General features: G+C 46.2%; 1 protein-coding gene across 1 annotated transcript; it reads left to right on the top strand.

The window, feature by feature from the left end:
- The first annotated feature begins 242 nt into the window (after window positions 1-242).
- On the top strand, window positions 243-6,786 carry cdadc1 (cytidine and dCMP deaminase domain containing 1). Its single transcript, XM_030372128.1, has 10 exons — window positions 243-474; window positions 1,978-2,075; window positions 2,297-2,477; window positions 3,050-3,347; window positions 3,893-4,114; window positions 4,656-4,789; window positions 5,026-5,075; window positions 5,306-5,475; window positions 6,023-6,212; window positions 6,763-6,786. Exons 1-10 carry the CDS (start codon window positions 402-404, stop codon window positions 6,784-6,786), a joined length of 1,440 nt encoding a protein of 479 aa, XP_030227988.1. The 5' UTR covers window positions 243-401.
- The last annotated feature ends 10,849 nt before the right edge of the window (window positions 6,787-17,635 follow it).

Raw genomic sequence — 17,635 nt, 5'->3', positions numbered from 1 at the left:
CTCTCTCTCTCTCTCTCTCTCTCTCTCTCTCTCTCTCTCTCTCTCTCTCTCTCTCTCTCTCTCTCTCTCTCTTTAGATATATTGATATATATTGATATAGATATATATATAGATATATATTGATAAAACTTGCATAAAAAATGAATGGGAAATTGACTCCAAAGGGGCGAAACTTCCATAACCCGAGACGTTCAGAAAGGGGGCGTTGTCATCACAGTGACAGGTCGGTCCTGCCCATATCGTGGCGTCTCCAGTGCGCATCATACTCGGAAGTGGACGTGTTGTCGGAAGGAGAGATTAAAGTGGGTCACCGTAGTCCCTCACAGACTGCTCTATATATTGAATATATTATGTTATATATAATATCATATATATTATGTAGTATCACAGCCTGAGGAAGGATGGAGACAGAGAACCTCAGCGAGGCGCGGCGGACACAGAGCCGCGAGACGCAGACCGACTACAGACCACAAGGTGAGCGGACTGGTGACTGGACTGGGAGTAATGGTGACTGGACTGGGAGTAAGTACTGGTGACTTGGAGTACTGGGAGTACTGTTGACTGGACTGGGAGTGCTGGTGACTGAACTGGGAGTACTGGTACTGCTAGCGTTAGTAGTGGTAGTGGTAGTGGTAGTGTATAAACCTGGGGCCTCATGTACTAAGAGTTGCGTGGATTTCATACTGGAACTTGGCGTACGCCAAAACCCAGAAACTGTCTTACGCACAAATAAATTCAGATGTATCAAAGTGTGCGAACGCATGGATCCAACGCATGGATCCGACAAAAAGCAGAGTGAGTGGCAACATGTTGCTGCAGCAGTGAACTCTGTCAGTAGCAAGGAGCGCACAGTCCCAGAATTAAAAAAGAAGTGGTCTGACATAAAGTTACATATTTTTATGTAGACTACCAATAAATTGTGAATGGTCCGCCAGAAGTGCCATATGGTGCAGCATTACCACGGCGCTCACCTCTGCATTTATAGGGTTACGGTAATAAGACTGACCGAGAACACCTTGGATAATCAGTTTGTAATCACCCACGTAAAATGTTCTTGAACATAACCCCTTTTTAATGCCTTATTTGTCATGAAAAGCATCAAGAGTAACGGACAACGATTGTGATGAGGAGTGTGGCTTGGTTTTCCACACTTGGGATTTTAATTGACATTTGATTATGCGTTTACAGTGTCACATAAAAATAGTATGTTATTGACACATGTTGGACAGATGCTTTATTCCATGCAGTCGCGCCGTCAGTGGACAGTAGCCTATGGAGTGACGGGATTAAATATAGAGATTTTTTTTTTATTTCTATTCTAAGGAGATGTTTCTGGAGTTATAACTGAGAAATAACGCAGTTGACTTAAATTATTCTGATCACATAGATTTAACGCATGATACAGGTTGAAATTAAATTTATGAAGGGCGATGATAACATAATGGTTCTTCTCACTCTACAATTCTTCGGTCTGACTTCAGTTCACCACCACACCATCTGTGTCGCAAATTCTCCTTTCCTCCAAACCATGCGTACGCATGGGTCAGAGTTTGCTTAGGGCTGCGCACATTTTCCTGTCAAGTTGGTTTTTTATAGATCACAACCTTGGCGTGGAAAGTCACGCCAATTTCAGCCCCGTTTTGTGCGTACGCAACGGTTATAAATGAGACCCCAGAGATGTGGACTCGAGTCACATGACTTGGACTCTGCCGACTGCTTTCTTCAGAATAACAGTTTCAGTTTCATATTGACTGCGTTTTGAGTTGGTCCCATTGAGGCCAAACAGTGACTTTGTCCCATCTCTGGTACAGACTAACTATACTGGTAGTGTTAGTGTGTACTGGTAGTACTGGTAGTGTTAGTGTATACTGGTAGTGTTAGTATATTACTATATAACCTTACCCATTCTATAGGTCAGGTTCCATGTCTGTCCTGTGTATATAACTATAACTAACTAACTATAACTAACCTCTCTAGGTCAGGTCCCCCGGTTGTGTCAGGCCAACCTGTTCACCCTCCTCAGCCTGTGGATGGAGAGGTTCCCCAGAGAGACTTCTGAAGACCACGACCCGGTGGTACGTAGACCGGACCACTCACTCACTCACTCACTCACTCACTCACTCACTCACTCACTCACTCACTCACTCACTCACTCACTCACTCACTCACTCACTCACGTTCATGTATATAGCCGTCACAGGAAACAATGATAGAGATAGTGTCTCTCTCTCACTCTCACTCTCACTCTCTCTCTCTCTCTCTCTCTCTCTCTCTCCCCCCCCCCCCCCCTCTCTAGGTTCGGCCCTGTGGTCTGGTTGTGGTCCGTGGGGGCCGGGTCAGGGGCCTCCACGTCTCGGGGCCCCTCCTCCACGTGGGCCAGGAGGCGGTGCTCCGCCATGGGGGGGCGGGGCTAGAGGGCAGCCAGCTCTACTTCTCCAGACGGCCGTGCTCTGCCTGCCTCAAGATGGTGGTCAACGGTAACTAGAACTAGAGTTCAACTAGAACTAGAGTTCAATTAGAACTAGATTTCAACTAGAACTAGAGTTCAACTAGAACTATGATAACTATGACTAAAACTAGAGTATATCTATAACCAGAGTATAACTATAACTATAGTATAACTATAGCTATAACTGGAATATAACTATGACTATAACTAGAGTATTACTAAAACTAGCGTATAACTAGAACTAGAGTAGAGGATAGCTCTATTTCTCCAGTGAGGTGAGAGAAACTAGAACTATAGTCAGTATTCCTGGTCCTGGTCCTCAGTGGTCCTGGTCCTCAGTGGTCCTGTTCCTAGTCCTCAGTGGTCCTGGACCTCAGTGGTCCTGGTCCTCAGTGGTCCTCAGTGGTCCTGGTCCTCAGTGGTCCTGGTCCTCAGTGGTCCTGGTCCTCAGTGGTCCTGGTGGTCCTCAGTAGTCCTGGTCCTCAGTGGTCCTGTTCCTGGTGGTCCTCAGTAGTCCTGGTCCTCAGTAGTCCTGGTCCTGGTCCTCAGTGGTCCTGGTCCTCAGTGGTCCTGGTCTGATGCTCCCCCTCCTGGTTCCAGCGGGGGTGATTCAGGTCTTCTTCTGGCCGGGGGACCCGGAGGTCAGCGTGCTCTCGGGTCGCGGTGCGGACCGGTCCCCCGCCCCAGGTCCGGGTGTGGGGCCCAGCCCGGAGGCCCTGCTGGACCTGGGGGCGGTGGAGAGGCTGCGGGCGGGAGGCGGGCCCCCGGTGGTCGTGGCCCTGCGGCCCCTCGCCCCCGGTCTGCCCCAGTACGTGGATCTGAAGGCCAGGACCTCCGACTTCATGGAGCGGGTCCAGGAAGACCAGCCGGAGCAGGACGGAGACGAGCTATTCAGGAGGTAGGGGGTCGGTCTGTCTGTCTGTCTGTCTGTCTGTCTGTCTGTCTGTCTGTCTGTCTGAAACTAAATGTCTTCTTCTTCTTCTTTCTCTGCTTCTTCTTCCTCCCCCTCCTCCTCCTCCTCCTCCATCTCCTCCTCCCCCTCCTCTTCCTCTTCCTCCCCCTCCTCCTCCTCCTCTTCCTCCCCCTCCTCCTCCTCCTCCTCCTCCTCCTCCTCCTCCATCTCCTCCTCCCCCTCCTCTTCCTCCTCCTCCTCCTCCTCCTCCTCCTCCTCCATCTCCTCCTCACCCTCCTCCTCTTCCTCTTCCTCCTCCTCCTCCCCCTCCTCTTCCTCCTCCTCCCCCTCCTCTTCCTCCTCCTCCTCCTCCTCCTCCTCCCCCTCCTCTTCCTCCATCTCTTCCTCCTCCTCCTCCTCCACCACCACCTCCTCCTTCTCCCCCTCCTCCTCCTCCTCCTCCTCCACCACCACCTCCTCCCCCTCCTCTTCCTCCTCCTCCCCCTCTTCCTCCTCCTCCTCCTCCACCTCCACCTCCTCCTTCTCCCCAGGCAGCGGAGGAGTCACCTCCAGGAGCTGTCCCGGGCGTTCCTGATCCCGTGTGAGCGGGAGCACCGGGCGGTCCTGGAGCTGCTGGGTCTGGAGGCCTTCTGCCAGGACCCGGACCTCTCTACCCTGAGGAGCAGCATGCTGCAGCTGGTGGAGCTGCTGGCCTCCGTCAGCGCAGGGCTGCCCCTGCTCCACCACGGCTTCTACTGCGCCGCTTCACCCAGGTGAGGTAATCCTTTACAAACTGTACTAACAGTACCCATCAGAAACCCTGTAGTTTACAAACTGTACTTACAGTGTCTATCAGAAACCCTGTAGTTTACAAACTATACTAACGGTACCCATCAGAAACCCTGTAGTTTACAAACTGTACTTACAGTGTCTATCAGAAACCCTGTAGTTTACAAACTATACTAACGGTACCCATCAGAAACCCTGTAGTTTACAAACTGTACTTACAGTGTCTATCAGAAACCCTGTAGTTTACAAACTATACTAACAGTACCCATCAGAAACCCTGTAGTTTACAAACTGTACTTACAGTGTCTATCAGAAACCCTGTAGTTTACAAACTGTACTTGCAGTATTTATCAGAAGATATATGTATAGATCATATAGAGATAGATAGATAAATAGATGCATCGATCATATAGAGATATCTTTGTCACAATACCTTCTGGACCAGGTGGACCATGACTCCCACTGGACCACTGATCTAGCCCCGGTCCCTCCTGGTAACGTTCCTCTGCTCCCCGCTTTGTTAAGGGACCCGGCGCCCCCAGCATGGCTCTCTAAGGAGAGTCCGGACGTGGCCCCCAGGGGTCCGGTCCCCCCGCCCGTCTCCCAGGCTGTGGCTCGCCACTGCATCATCCAGGCAACGCTGCTGGCCTTCAGGACAGGTGAGCCTTCTGATTTACAAAGGTCAGAGGTCATGGGGCTGAACCCTTCACACGTGGTAGGAGGTCAGAGGTCATGGCTTCACTTAAACAAATTGTGTTCAAGCTGTCATCTGCATCCGCTTCGATTGTTTCTAATGTCTGTGGTTCTATTGAAGCAGTTGGAACCACTGATCTATTTCTAACTAGGAGGTGTGACCCCTCGCTGGCTCCTAACAGAGGCTCTGTTTCTGTTTCAGAGGACCCCAAGGTGGGCGTCGGAGCCGTGATCTGGGCCCAGGCGGAGTTGGTAAGTATAGAATCCCCAAGTTATTAAAACCTCACCGTGTATGAGATCCAGATGGTCTTTCCTGATGTCAGATGGACATAGGCGGTTCTGGAGGTGATCATCCATCAGGGCACTTTAGTCCTGATAAGTCCTTTTTAAAGATGTGTCGGTTAAAGTCCTGGTAACTGAAGTCCTGATGCCTTAAGTCCTTTTAAAGATGTCTTGGTTCTAATCGTCCTGCTCCCCCCCAGGACGGTGGGGACGGGACTGGCCGACTCTACCTGGTGGGCTGTGGCTACAACGCCTACCCAGTGGGCTCCCAGTACGCCCAGTACCCACAACTGGACACCAAACATCCGGACCGTGGGAGGACCAAGTATCGATACATCATCCACGCTGAGCAGAACGCCCTAACCTTCAGGTCAGAACAACGTTTAGACCTCCTCCACTGAGCAGAACGCCCTAACCTTCAGGTCAGAACAACGTTTAGACCTCCTCCACTGAGCAGAACGCCCTAACCTTCAGGTCAGAACAACGTTTAGACCTCCTCCACTGAGCAGAACGCCCTAACCTTCAGGTCAGAACAACGTTTAGACCTCCTCCACTGAGCAGAACGCCCTAACCTTCAGGTCAGAACAACGTTTAGACCTCCTCCACTGAGCAGAACGCCCTAACCTTCAGGTCAGAACAACGTTTAGACCTCCTCCACTGAGCAGAACGCCCTAACCTTCAGGTCAGAACAACGTTTAGACCTCCTCCACTGAGCAGAACGCCCTAACCTTCAGGTCAGAACAACGTTTAGACCTCCTCCACTGAGCAGAACGCCCTAACCTTCAGGTCAGAACAACGTTTAGACCTCCTCCACTGAGCAGAACGCCCTAACCTTCAGGTCAGAACAACTTTTAGACCTCCTCCACTGAGCAGAATGCTGCTCCAGGTGTATTCATTCATGTGTGTGGGTCCCCCAGGAGCCGGGAGGTGTGCCCCGGACAGCGGCTCCTGCTCTTCGTCACCAAGTGCCCGTGTGACGAGTGTGTTCCTCTGATCCGGGCGGCGGGCGTGACTCACGTCTTCACCTCGGACCAGGACGCCGGCAAGGACAAGGGGGACATCTCCTACCTCCTCTTCAGGGGCCCCATCGGGCCCTCCAGGCTGACAGTGAGTCAAAGGGAGGAGGGGGGAGAGGGGGAGTGATAGTTGGGGCCCCATCGGGCCCTCCAGGCTGACAGTGAGTCACAGGGAGGAGGGGGGAGGAGGAGTGATAGTGGGATGATGAATGATGATGGATGAAGACTGAATAGATAAATGATGATGGAGTCCCTTCCCCTAGCCCTAACCTTAACCTCTCCGTCCCCTTAACCCTAACCTTAACTCCTCCCATCCCCCCCTCGAGCCGTGGTGATAATAACATTATTACTGTTATGAATGGTTCTCATACTAGCTGTGGTGATAATAACATCTTTACTGTTATGAATGGTTCTCATACTAGCTGTGGTGATAATAACATCTTTACTGTTATGAATGGTTCTCATACCAGCAGTGGTAATAATATCATTACTGTTATGAATGGTTCTCATACTAGCCGTTGTATTAATATCTTTACTGTTATGATTGGTTCTCATACTAGCTGTGGTGATAATAACATCATTACTGTTATGATTGGTTTAATGTTCTCATAGAGTCTGACCTCTGACCTCTGTCTCCACAGTGGCAGAAACGCCCCCTGCTGTAGGGTTGGGTTAGGGTTAGGGTTAGGGTTAGGGTTAGGGTTAGGGTTAGGGTTAGGGTTAGGGTTAGGGTTAGGGTTAGGGTTAGGGTTAGGGTTAGGGTTAGGGTTAGGGTTAGGGTTAGGGTTAGGGTTAGGGTTAGGGTTAGGGTTAGGGTTAGGGTTAGGGTTAGGGTTAGGGTTAGGGTTAGGGTTAGGGTTAGGGTTAGGGTTAGGGTTAGGGTTAGGGTTAGGGTTAGGGTTAGGGTTAGGGTTAGGGTTAGGGTTAGGGTTAGGGTTAGGGTTAGGGTTAGGGTTAGGGTTAGGGTTAGGGTTAGGGTTAGGGTTAGGGTTAGGGTTAGGGTTAGGGTTAGGGTTAGGGTTAGGGTTAGGGTTAGGGTTAGGGTTAGGGTTCGGGTTAGGGTTAGGGTTAGGGTTAGGGTTAGGGTTAGGGTTAGGGTTAGGGTTAGGGTTAGGGTTAGGGTTAGGGTTAGGGTTAGGGTTAGGGTTAGGGTTAGGGTTAGGGTTAGGGTTAGGGTTAGGGTTAGGGTTAGGGTTAGGGTTAGGGTTAGGGTTAGGGTTAGGGTTAGGGTTAGGGTTAGGGTTAGGGTTAGGGTTAGGGTTAGGGTTAGGGTTAGGGTTAGGGTTAGGGTTAGGGTTAGGGTTAGGGTTAGGGTTAGGGTTAGGGTTAGGGTTAGGGTTAGGGTTAGGGTTAGGGTTAGGGTTAGGGTTAGGGTTAGGGTTAGGGTTAGGGTTAGGGTTAGGGTTAGGGTTAGGGTTAGGGTTAGGGTTAGGGTTAGGGTTAGGGTTAGGGTTAGGGTTAGGGTTAGGGTTAGGGTTAGGGTTAGGGTTAGGGTTAGGGTTAGGGTTAGGGTTAGGGTTAGGGTTAGGGTTAGGGTTAGGGTTAGGGTTAGGGTTAGGGTTAGGGTTAGGGTTAGGGTTAGGGTTAGGGTTAGGGTTAGGGTTAGGGTTAGGGTTAGGGTTAGGGTTAGGGTTAGGGTTAGGGTTAGGGTTAGGGTTAGGGTTAGGGTTAGGGTTAGGGTTAGGGTTAGGGTTAGGGTTAGGGTTAGGGTTAGGGTTAGGGTTAGGGTTAGGGTTAGGGTTAGGGTTAGGGTTAGGGTTAGGGTTAGGGTTAGGAAAATTGAAATATCTCATGGATCTCCCCACGTCGTCCGACGACTTCGCAGTTAGGATAGAGATCCAAGGCAAGGCACTGGCCGGCGCTTGTTATTCATGGTCTTAATGTCCTCATATGCTTTGACCCGTTCCTTAGAAAGAGCTTTCGTTTTTCCAGTTTGGATTTTTCCAGGTCGATGCGTTGTTTGTTTTGGTTTTTAAGACAGGATCGATTTTTCCTTCGTTTGTTCGGTTGGTATTAAGATGGGATAGAATTTCCGTTAGTGCTACTCGGTTGGTTTTAAGATAGGATAGATTTCTCTTTGTTTGTTCGGTTGGTGTTAAAACAGGAAAGATTTTTCCTTTTTAGTGTTATTCGGTTGGTTTTAAGAAAGGATAGATTTTATTTTTTGTTTTTTTATATTTTAAAGTTTTGGTTTATATTATTTTGAAAAATCTCTTCAAGAATTGCAGGACATGTCATCAGTTGTGGTCCCCAGGATCATCGAGCGTTTCGGCCGTTATCACAAGACACTCTCACCCGAGGGAGGCCCTCCCGAGGTCGATCAACTCCCGGGAATGTCCTACAACTCATCAAGAACCTTTTCCTTTTTATAAGGTTTGTTCGGTTGGTGTTAAGATGGGATAGCCACTCGGGTTAAGGTTAGGGAATAAGGCTAAAGGTTAAGGTTAGGATTTCGATAAGTGGTAGGAATAGCCACTCAGGTTAAGGTTAGGGAATAAGGCTAAAAGGTTAAGGTTAGGATTTAGATAAGTGGTGGGGATAGCCACTCGGGTTAAGGTTAGGGAATAAGGCTAAAGGTTAAGGTAAGGATTTAGATAAGTGGTAGGGATAGCTACTCGGGTTAAGGTTAGGGAATAAGGCTAAAGGTTAAGGTTAGGATTTAGATTTAGATAAGTGGTAGGGATGAAGTCTAAAGAGAATTGTTCCATACATTGCATAAACCCAGGAAATGTTAAAACAATTACAAAATAACCTGTACCTCATACATAGCATAGCATCAAGTAATTAAATATAGTTTAGTTTTAAATAAAGTAATAAAAAAATAATAATAAATACTTACCTCAGAGTTGTCCGTCGCCTTCGTTGGTCATTTTGGAATGATAACTATGAAATCTAAGGGAGGGAATAGTATCTAACGTGTGTGAGAGAAATATAGTAGAGCTACTTCGAGATGCAACCTCTCTGCGTGCCTGGCTATGTGTTCTGCCCTCCAATCTCTCTGTCGACTTTTATAGGGTCAAGTGGGCGTGGCCAACGTGACGTAATTGTTCCTCCCTCCTTGCCCGTTTAATGGTGTTTGATCCCGCTTCCTAGTGGCTATGTGAGGGTTATTCAATTTGTATGTTAGATCCTGCTTCCTAGTGACTATGTGGGGGCAGTTTATGTGTTTAAAATCCGTAATAATATTATTCTAAATAAATACAAAGTGTTTTTAGGGTTGGGTTTAGGGAATAAAGCTAAAGATTAGGTTTTGGGATTAAAATCGAACTTTTTAAATTTTAAATGTTGAAAGGTTTAGGTTTAGAGAGAGTGAGAAGAGTGGGGTAAGGGAGAGTGGGGAGTCAGAGGTAAGGAGGCGTGCGATGTCTGTCGCTACATCCTCCCCTGCCTGTCTGGGCTTCTCTGATATCCTATTCACACCTCAAACCCAGAGGGCAGAGGGGTGATAGGACGTTGAAGGGTATAGAGTTAGAGAGAGATAGAAGAATGGGGTAAGGGAGGGTGGGGAGTCAGAGGTAAGGAGGCGTGCGATGTCTGTCGCTACATCCTCCCCTGCCTGTCTGGGCTTCTCTGATATCCTATTCACACCTCAAACCCAGAGGGCAGAGGGGTGATAGGACGTTAAAGGGTATAGGATTAGAGAGAGCGAGATGAGGTTGGAGGTTTAGGACGTTTTTCAGGTAAATTTCCCGTTAGTGTTCCACGGTTGGTTTTTAAGATAGGATAGATTTATCGTTGGTACTTCTCGGTTGGTTTTTTAAGAGAGAGTAGATTTCTTATCGTTCGGTTGGTGTTAAGATGGGAAAGATTTTCCATTAATGTTGTTCGGTTGGTTTTAAGATAGGAGAGATTTCTCGTTAGTGCTCCACGGGGCTTAGGTCTAGAGAGAGTTAGAGGAGAGGGGGGGTGGGGAGTCAGAGGTAAGGAGGCGTGCGATGTCTGTCGCTACATCCTCCCCTGCCTGTCTGGGCTTCTCTGATATCCTATTCACACCTCAAACCCAGAGGGCAGAGGGGTGATAGGACGTTGAAGGGTATAGAGTTAGAGAGAGATATAGAAGAATGGGGTAAGGGAGGGTGGGGAGTCAGAGGTAAGGAGGCGTGCGATGTCTGTCGCTACATCCTCCCCTGCCTGTCTGGGCTTCTCTGATATCCTATTCACCCCTCAAACCCAGAGGGCAGAGGGGTGATAGGACGTTAAAGGGTATAGGATTAGAGAGAGCGAGATGAGGTTGGAGGTTTAGGAAGTTTTCAGATAAATTTCTCGTTAGTGCTCCACGGTTGGTTTTTAAGATAGGATAGAATTCTCATCGTTCAAGTTTTCCAGGTTGGTATTTGTTTGTTCCTTTTTTAAGGTTGGTGTGGGGTCAAAGACAACTTGGGTTCAAAAAAGACCAGATGGTCCGAGGGCTCTGGCAGGGTTAGGAAAATTGAAATATCTCATGGATCTCCCCACGTCGTCCGACGACTTCGCAGTTAGGATAGAGATCCAAGGCAAGGCACTGGCCGGCGCTTGTTATTCATGGTCTTAATGTCCTCATATGCTTTGACCCGTTCCTTAGAAAGAGCTTTCGTTTTTCCAGTTTGGATTTTTCCAGGTCGATGCGTTGTTTGTTTTGGTTTTTAAGACAGGATCGATTTTTCCTTCGTTTGTTCGGTTGGTATTAAGATGGGATAGAATTTCCGTTAGTGCTACTCGGTTGGTTTTAAGATAGGATAGATTTCTCTTTGTTTGTTCGGTTGGTGTTAAAACAGGAAAGATTTTTCCTTTTTAGTGTTATTCGGTTGGTTTTAAGAAAGGATAGATTTTATTTTTTGTTTTTTTATATTTTAAAGTTTTGGTTTATATTATTTTGAAAAATCTCTTCAAGAATTGCAGGACATGTCATCAGTTGTGGTCCCCAGGATCATCGAGCGTTTCGGCCGTTATCACAAGACACTCTCACCCGAGGGAGGCCCTCCCGAGGTCGATCAACTCCCGGGAATGTCCTACAACTCATCAAGAACCTTTTCCTTTTTATAAGGTTTGTTCGGTTGGTGTTAAGATGGGATAGCCACTCGGGTTAAGGTTAGGGAATAAGGCTAAAGGTTAAGGTTAGGATTTCGATAAGTGGTAGGAATAGCCACTCAGGTTAAGGTTAGGGAATAAGGCTAAAAGGTTAAGGTTAGGATTTAGATAAGTGGTGGGGATAGCCACTCGGGTTAAGGTTAGGGAATAAGGCTAAAGGTTAAGGTAAGGATTTAGATAAGTGGTAGGGATAGCTACTCGGGTTAAGGTTAGGGAATAAGGCTAAAGGTTAAGGTTAGGATTTAGATTTAGATAAGTGGTAGGGATGAAGTCTAAAGAGAATTGTTCCATACATTGCATAAACCCAGGAAATGTTAAAACAATTACAAAATAACCTGTACCTCATACATAGCATAGCATCAAGTAATTAAATATAGTTTAGTTTTAAATAAAGTAATAAAAAAATAATAATAAATACTTACCTCAGAGTTGTCCGTCGCCTTCGTTGGTCATTTTGGAATGATAACTATGAAATCTAAGGGAGGGAATAGTATCTAACGTGTGTGAGAGAAATATAGTAGAGCTACTTCGAGATGCAACCTCTCTGCGTGCCTGGCTATGTGTTCTGCCCTCCAATCTCTCTGTCGACTTTTATAGGGTCAAGTGGGCGTGGCCAACGTGACGTAATTGTTCCTCCCTCCTTGCCCGTTTAATGGTGTTTGATCCCGCTTCCTAGTGGCTATGTGAGGGTTATTCAATTTGTATGTTAGATCCTGCTTCCTAGTGACTATGTGGGGGCAGTTTATGTGTTTAAAATCCGTAATAATATTATTCTAAATAAATACAAAGTGTTTTTAGGGTTGGGTTTAGGGAATAAAGCTAAAGATTAGGTTTTGGGATTAAAATCGAACTTTTTAAATTTTAAATGTTGAAAGGTTTAGGTTTAGAGAGAGTGAGAAGAGTGGGGTAAGGGAGAGTGGGGAGTCAGAGGTAAGGAGGCGTGCGATGTCTGTCGCTACATCCTCCCCTGCCTGTCTGGGCTTCTCTGATATCCTATTCACACCTCAAACCCAGAGGGCAGAGGGGTGATAGGACGTTGAAGGGTATAGAGTTAGAGAGAGATAGAAGAATGGGGTAAGGGAGGGTGGGGAGTCAGAGGTAAGGAGGCGTGCGATGTCTGTCGCTACATCCTCCCCTGCCTGTCTGGGCTTCTCTGATATCCTATTCACACCTCAAACCCAGAGGGCAGAGGGGTGATAGGACGTTAAAGGGTATAGGATTAGAGAGAGCGAGATGAGGTTGGAGGTTTAGGACGTTTTTCAGGTAAATTTCCCGTTAGTGTTCCACGGTTGGTTTTTAAGATAGGATAGATTTATCGTTGGTACTTCTCGGTTGGTTTTTTAAGAGAGAGTAGATTTCTTATCGTTCGGTTGGTGTTAAGATGGGAAAGATTTTCCATTAATGTTGTTCGGTTGGTTTTAAGATAGGAGAGATTTCTCGTTAGTGCTCCACGGGGCTTAGGTCTAGAGAGAGTTAGAGGAGAGGGGGGGTGGGGAGTCAGAGGTAAGGAGGCGTGCGATGTCTGTCGCTACATCCTCCCCTGCCTGTCTGGGCTTCTCTGATATCCTATTCACCCCTCAAACCCAGAGGGCAGAGGGGTGATAGGACGTTGAAGGGTATAGAGTTAGAGAGAGATATAGAAGAATGGGGTAAGGGAGGGTGGGGAGTCAGAGGTAAGGAGGCGTGCGATGTCTGTCGCTACATCCTCCCCTGCCTGTCTGGGCTTCTCTGATATCCTATTCACCCCTCAAACCCAGAGGGCAGAGGGGTGATAGGACGTTAAAGGGTATAGGATTAGAGAGAGCGAGATGAGGTTGGAGGTTTAGGAAGTTTTCAGATAAATTTCTCGTTAGTGCTCCACGGTTGGTTTTTAAGATAGGATAGAATTCTCATCGTTCAAGTTTTCCATGTTGGTATTTGTTTGTTCCTTTTTTAAGGTTGGTGTGGGGTCAAAGACAACTTGGGTTCAAAAAAGACCAGATGGTCCGAGGGCTCTGGCAGGGTTAGGAAAATTGAAATATCTCATGGATCTCCCCACGTCGTCCGACGACTTCGCAGTTAGGATAGAGATCCAAGGCAAGGCACTGGCCGGCGCTTGTTATTCATGGTCTTAATGTCCTCATATGCTTTGACCCGTTCCTTAGAAAGAGCTTTCGTTTTTCCAGTTTGGATTTTTCCAGGTCGATGCGTTGTTTGTTTTGGTTTTTAAGACAGGATCGATTTTTCCTTCGTTTGTTCGGTTGGTATTAAGATGGGATAGAATTTCCGTTAGTGCTACTCGGTTGGTTTTAAGATAGGATAGATTTCTCTTTGTTTGTTCGGTTGGTGTTAAAACAGGAAAGATTTTTCCTTTTTAGTGTTATTCGGTTGGTTTTAAGAAAGGATAGATTTTATTTTTTGTTTTTTTATATTTTAAAGTTTTGGTTTATATTATTTTGAAAAATCTCTTCAAGAATTGCAGGACATGTCATCAGTTGTGGTCCCCAGGATCATCGAGCGTTTCGGCCGTTATCACAAGACACTCTCACCCGAGGGAGGCCCTCCCGAGGTCGATCAACTCCCGGGAATGTCCTACAACTCATCAAGAACCTTTTCCTTTTTATAAGGTTTGTTCGGTTGGTGTTAAGATGGGATAGCCACTCGGGTTAAGGTTAGGGAATAAGGCTAAAGGTTAAGGTTAGGATTTCGATAAGTGGTAGGAATAGCCACTCAGGTTAAGGTTAGGGAATAAGGCTAAAAGGTTAAGGTTAGGATTTAGATAAGTGGTGGGGATAGCCACTCGGGTTAAGGTTAGGGAATAAGGCTAAAGGTTAAGGTAAGGATTTAGATAAGTGGTAGGGATAGCTACTCGGGTTAAGGTTAGGGAATAAGGCTAAAGGTTAAGGTTAGGATTTAGATTTAGATAAGTGGTAGGGATGAAGTCTAAAGAGAATTGTTCCATACATTGCATAAACCCAGGAAATGTTAAAACAATTACAAAATAACCTGTACCTCATACATAGCATAGCATCAAGTAATTAAATATAGTTTAGTTTTAAATAAAGTAATAAAAAAATAATAATAAATACTTACCTCAGAGTTGTCCGTCGCCTTCGTTGGTCATTTTGGAATGATAACTATGAAATCTAAGGGAGGGAATAGTATCTAACGTGTGTGAGAGAAATATAGTAGAGCTACTTCGAGATGCAACCTCTCTGCGTGCCTGGCTATGTGTTCTGCCCTCCAATCTCTCTGTCGACTTTTATAGGGTCAAGTGGGCGTGGCCAACGTGACGTAATTGTTCCTCCCTCCTTGCCCGTTTAATGGTGTTTGATCCCGCTTCCTAGTGGCTATGTGAGGGTTATTCAATTTGTATGTTAGATCCTGCTTCCTAGTGACTATGTGGGGGCAGTTTATGTGTTTAAAATCCGTAATAATATTATTCTAAATAAATACAAAGTGTTTTTAGGGTTGGGTTTAGGGAATAAAGCTAAAGATTAGGTTTTGGGATTAAAATCGAACTTTTTAAATTTTAAATGTTGAAAGGTTTAGGTTTAGAGAGAGTGAGAAGAGTGGGGTAAGGGAGAGTGGGGAGTCAGAGGTAAGGAGGCGTGCGATGTCTGTCGCTACATCCTCCCCTGCCTGTCTGGGCTTCTCTGATATCCTATTCACCCCTCAAACCCAGAGGGCAGAGGGGTGATAGGACGTTGAAGGGTATAGAGTTAGAGAGAGATAGAAGAATGGGGTAAGGGAGGGTGGGGAGTCAGAGGTAAGGAGGCGTGCGATGTCTGTCGCTACATCCTCCCCTGCCTGTCTGGGCTTCTCTGATATCCTATTCACACCTCAAACCCAGAGGGCAGAGGGGTGATAGGACGTTAAAGGGTATAGGATTAGAGAGAGCGAGATGAGGTTGGAGGTTTAGGACGTTTTTCAGGTAAATTTCCCGTTAGTGTTCCACGGTTGGTTTTTAAGATAGGATAGATTTATCGTTGGTACTTCTCGGTTGGTTTTTTAAGAGAGAGTAGATTTCTTATCGTTCGGTTGGTGTTAAGATGGGAAAGATTTTCCATTAATGTTGTTCGGTTGGTTTTAAGATAGGAGAGATTTCTCGTTAGTGCTCCACGGGGCTTAGGTCTAGAGAGAGTTAGAGGAGAGGGGGGGTGGGGAGTCAGAGGTAAGGAGGCGTGCGATGTCTGTCGCTACATCCTCCCCTGCCTGTCTGGGCTTCTCTGATATCCTATTCACACCTCAAACCCAGAGGGCAGAGGGGTGATAGGACGTTGAAGGGTATAGAGTTAGAGAGAGATATAGAAGAATGGGGTAAGGGAGGGTGGGGAGTCAGAGGTAAGGAGGCGTGCGATGTCTGTCGCTACATCCTCCCCTGCCTGTCTGGGCTTCTCTGATATCCTATTCACCCCTCAAACCCAGAGGGCAGAGGGGTGATAGGACGTTAAAGGGTATAGGATTAGAGAGAGCGAGATGAGGTTGGAGGTTTAGGAAGTTTTCAGATAAATTTCTCGTTAGTGCTCCACGGTTGGTTTTTAAGATAGGATAGAATTCTCATCGTTCAAGTTTTCCAGGTTGGTATTTGTTTGTTCCTTTTTTAAGGTTGGTGTGGGGTCAAAGACAACTTGGGTTCAAAAAAGACCAGATGGTCCGAGGGCTCTGGCAGGGTTAGGAAAATTGAAATATCTCATGGATCTCCCCACGTCGTCCGACGACTTCGCAGTTAGGATAGAGATCCAAGGCAAGGCACTGGCCGGCGCTTGTTATTCATGGTCTTAATGTCCTCATATGCTTTGACCCGTTCCTTAGAAAGAGCTTTCGTTTTTCCAGTTTGGATTTTTCCAGGTCGATGCGTTGTTTGTTTTGGTTTTTAAGACAGGATCGATTTTTCCTTCGTTTGTTCGGTTGGTATTAAGATGGGATAGAATTTCCGTTAGTGCTACTCGGTTGGTTTTAAGATAGGATAGATTTCTCTTTGTTTGTTCGGTTGGTGTTAAAACAGGAAAGATTTTTCCTTTTTAGTGTTATTCGGTTGGTTTTAAGAAAGGATAGATTTTATTTTTTGTTTTTTTATATTTTAAAGTTTTGGTTTATATTATTTTGAAAAATCTCTTCAAGAATTGCAGGACATGTCATCAGTTGTGGTCCCCAGGATCATCGAGCGTTTCGGCCGTTATCACAAGACACTCTCACCCGAGGGAGGCCCTCCCGAGGTCGATCAACTCCCGGGAATGTCCTACAACTCATCAAGAACTTTTTCCTTTTTATAAGGTTTGTTCGGTTGGTGTTAAGATGGGATAGCCACTCGGGTTAAGGTTAGGGAATAAGGCTAAAGGTTAAGGTTAGGATTTCGATAAGTGGTAGGAATAGCCACTCAGGTTAAGGTTAGGGAATAAGGCTAAAAGGTTAAGGTTAGGATTTAGATAAGTGGTGGGGATAGCCACTCGGGTTAAGGTTAGGGAATAAGGCTAAAGGTTAAGGTAAGGATTTAGATAAGTGGTAGGGATAGCTACTCGGGTTAAGGTTAGGGAATAAGGCTAAAGGTTAAGGTTAGGATTTAGATTTAGATAAGTGGTAGGGATGAAGTCTAAAGAGAATTGTTCCATACATTGCATAAACCCAGGAAATGTTAAAACAATTACAAAATAACCTGTACCTCATACATAGCATAGCATCAAGTAATTAAATATAGTTTAGTTTTAAATAAAGTAATAAAAAAATAATAATAAATACTTACCTCAGAGTTGTCCGTCGCCTTCGTTGGTCATTTTGGAATGATAACTATGAAATCTAAGGGAGGGAATAGTATCTAACGTGTGTGAGAGAAATATAGTAGAGCTACTTCGAGATGCAACCTCTCTGCGTGCCTGGCTATGTGTTCTGCCCTCCAATCTCTCTGTCGACTTTTATAGGGTCAAGTGGGCGTGGCCAACGTGACGTAATTGTTCCTCCCTCCTTGCCCGTTTAATGGTGTTTGATCCCGCTTCCTAGTGGCTATGTGAGGGTTATTCAATTTGTATGTTAGATCCTGCTTCCTAGTGACTATGTGGGGGCAGTTTATGTGTTTAAAATCCGTAATAATATTATTCTAAATAAATACAAAGTGTTTTTAGGGTTGGGTTTAGGGAATAAAGCTAAAGATTAGGTTTTGGGATTAAAATCGAACTTTTTAAATTTTAAATGTTGAAAGGTTTAGGTTTAGAGAGAGTGAGAAGAGTGGGGTAAGGGAGAGTGGGGAGTCAGAGGTAAGGAGGCGTGCGATGTCTGTCGCTACATCCTCCCCTGCCTGTCTGGGCTTCTCTGATATCCTATTCACACCTCAAACCCAGAGGGCAGAGGGGTGATAGGACGTTGAAGGGTATAGAGTTAGAGAGAGATAGAAGAATGGGGTAAGGGAGGGTGGGGAGTCAGAGGTAAGGAGGCGTGCGATGTCTGTCGCTACATCCTCCCCTGCCTGTCTGG

This window comes from Gadus morhua, chromosome 12 (assembly GCF_902167405.1).
Source record: "Gadus morhua chromosome 12, gadMor3.0, whole genome shotgun sequence".
Taxonomy (NCBI): domain Eukaryota; kingdom Metazoa; phylum Chordata; class Actinopteri; order Gadiformes; family Gadidae; genus Gadus; species Gadus morhua.
Note: the sequence above shows the minus strand (reverse complement) of the source record. Positions and strands in the feature narration are given on the sequence as shown.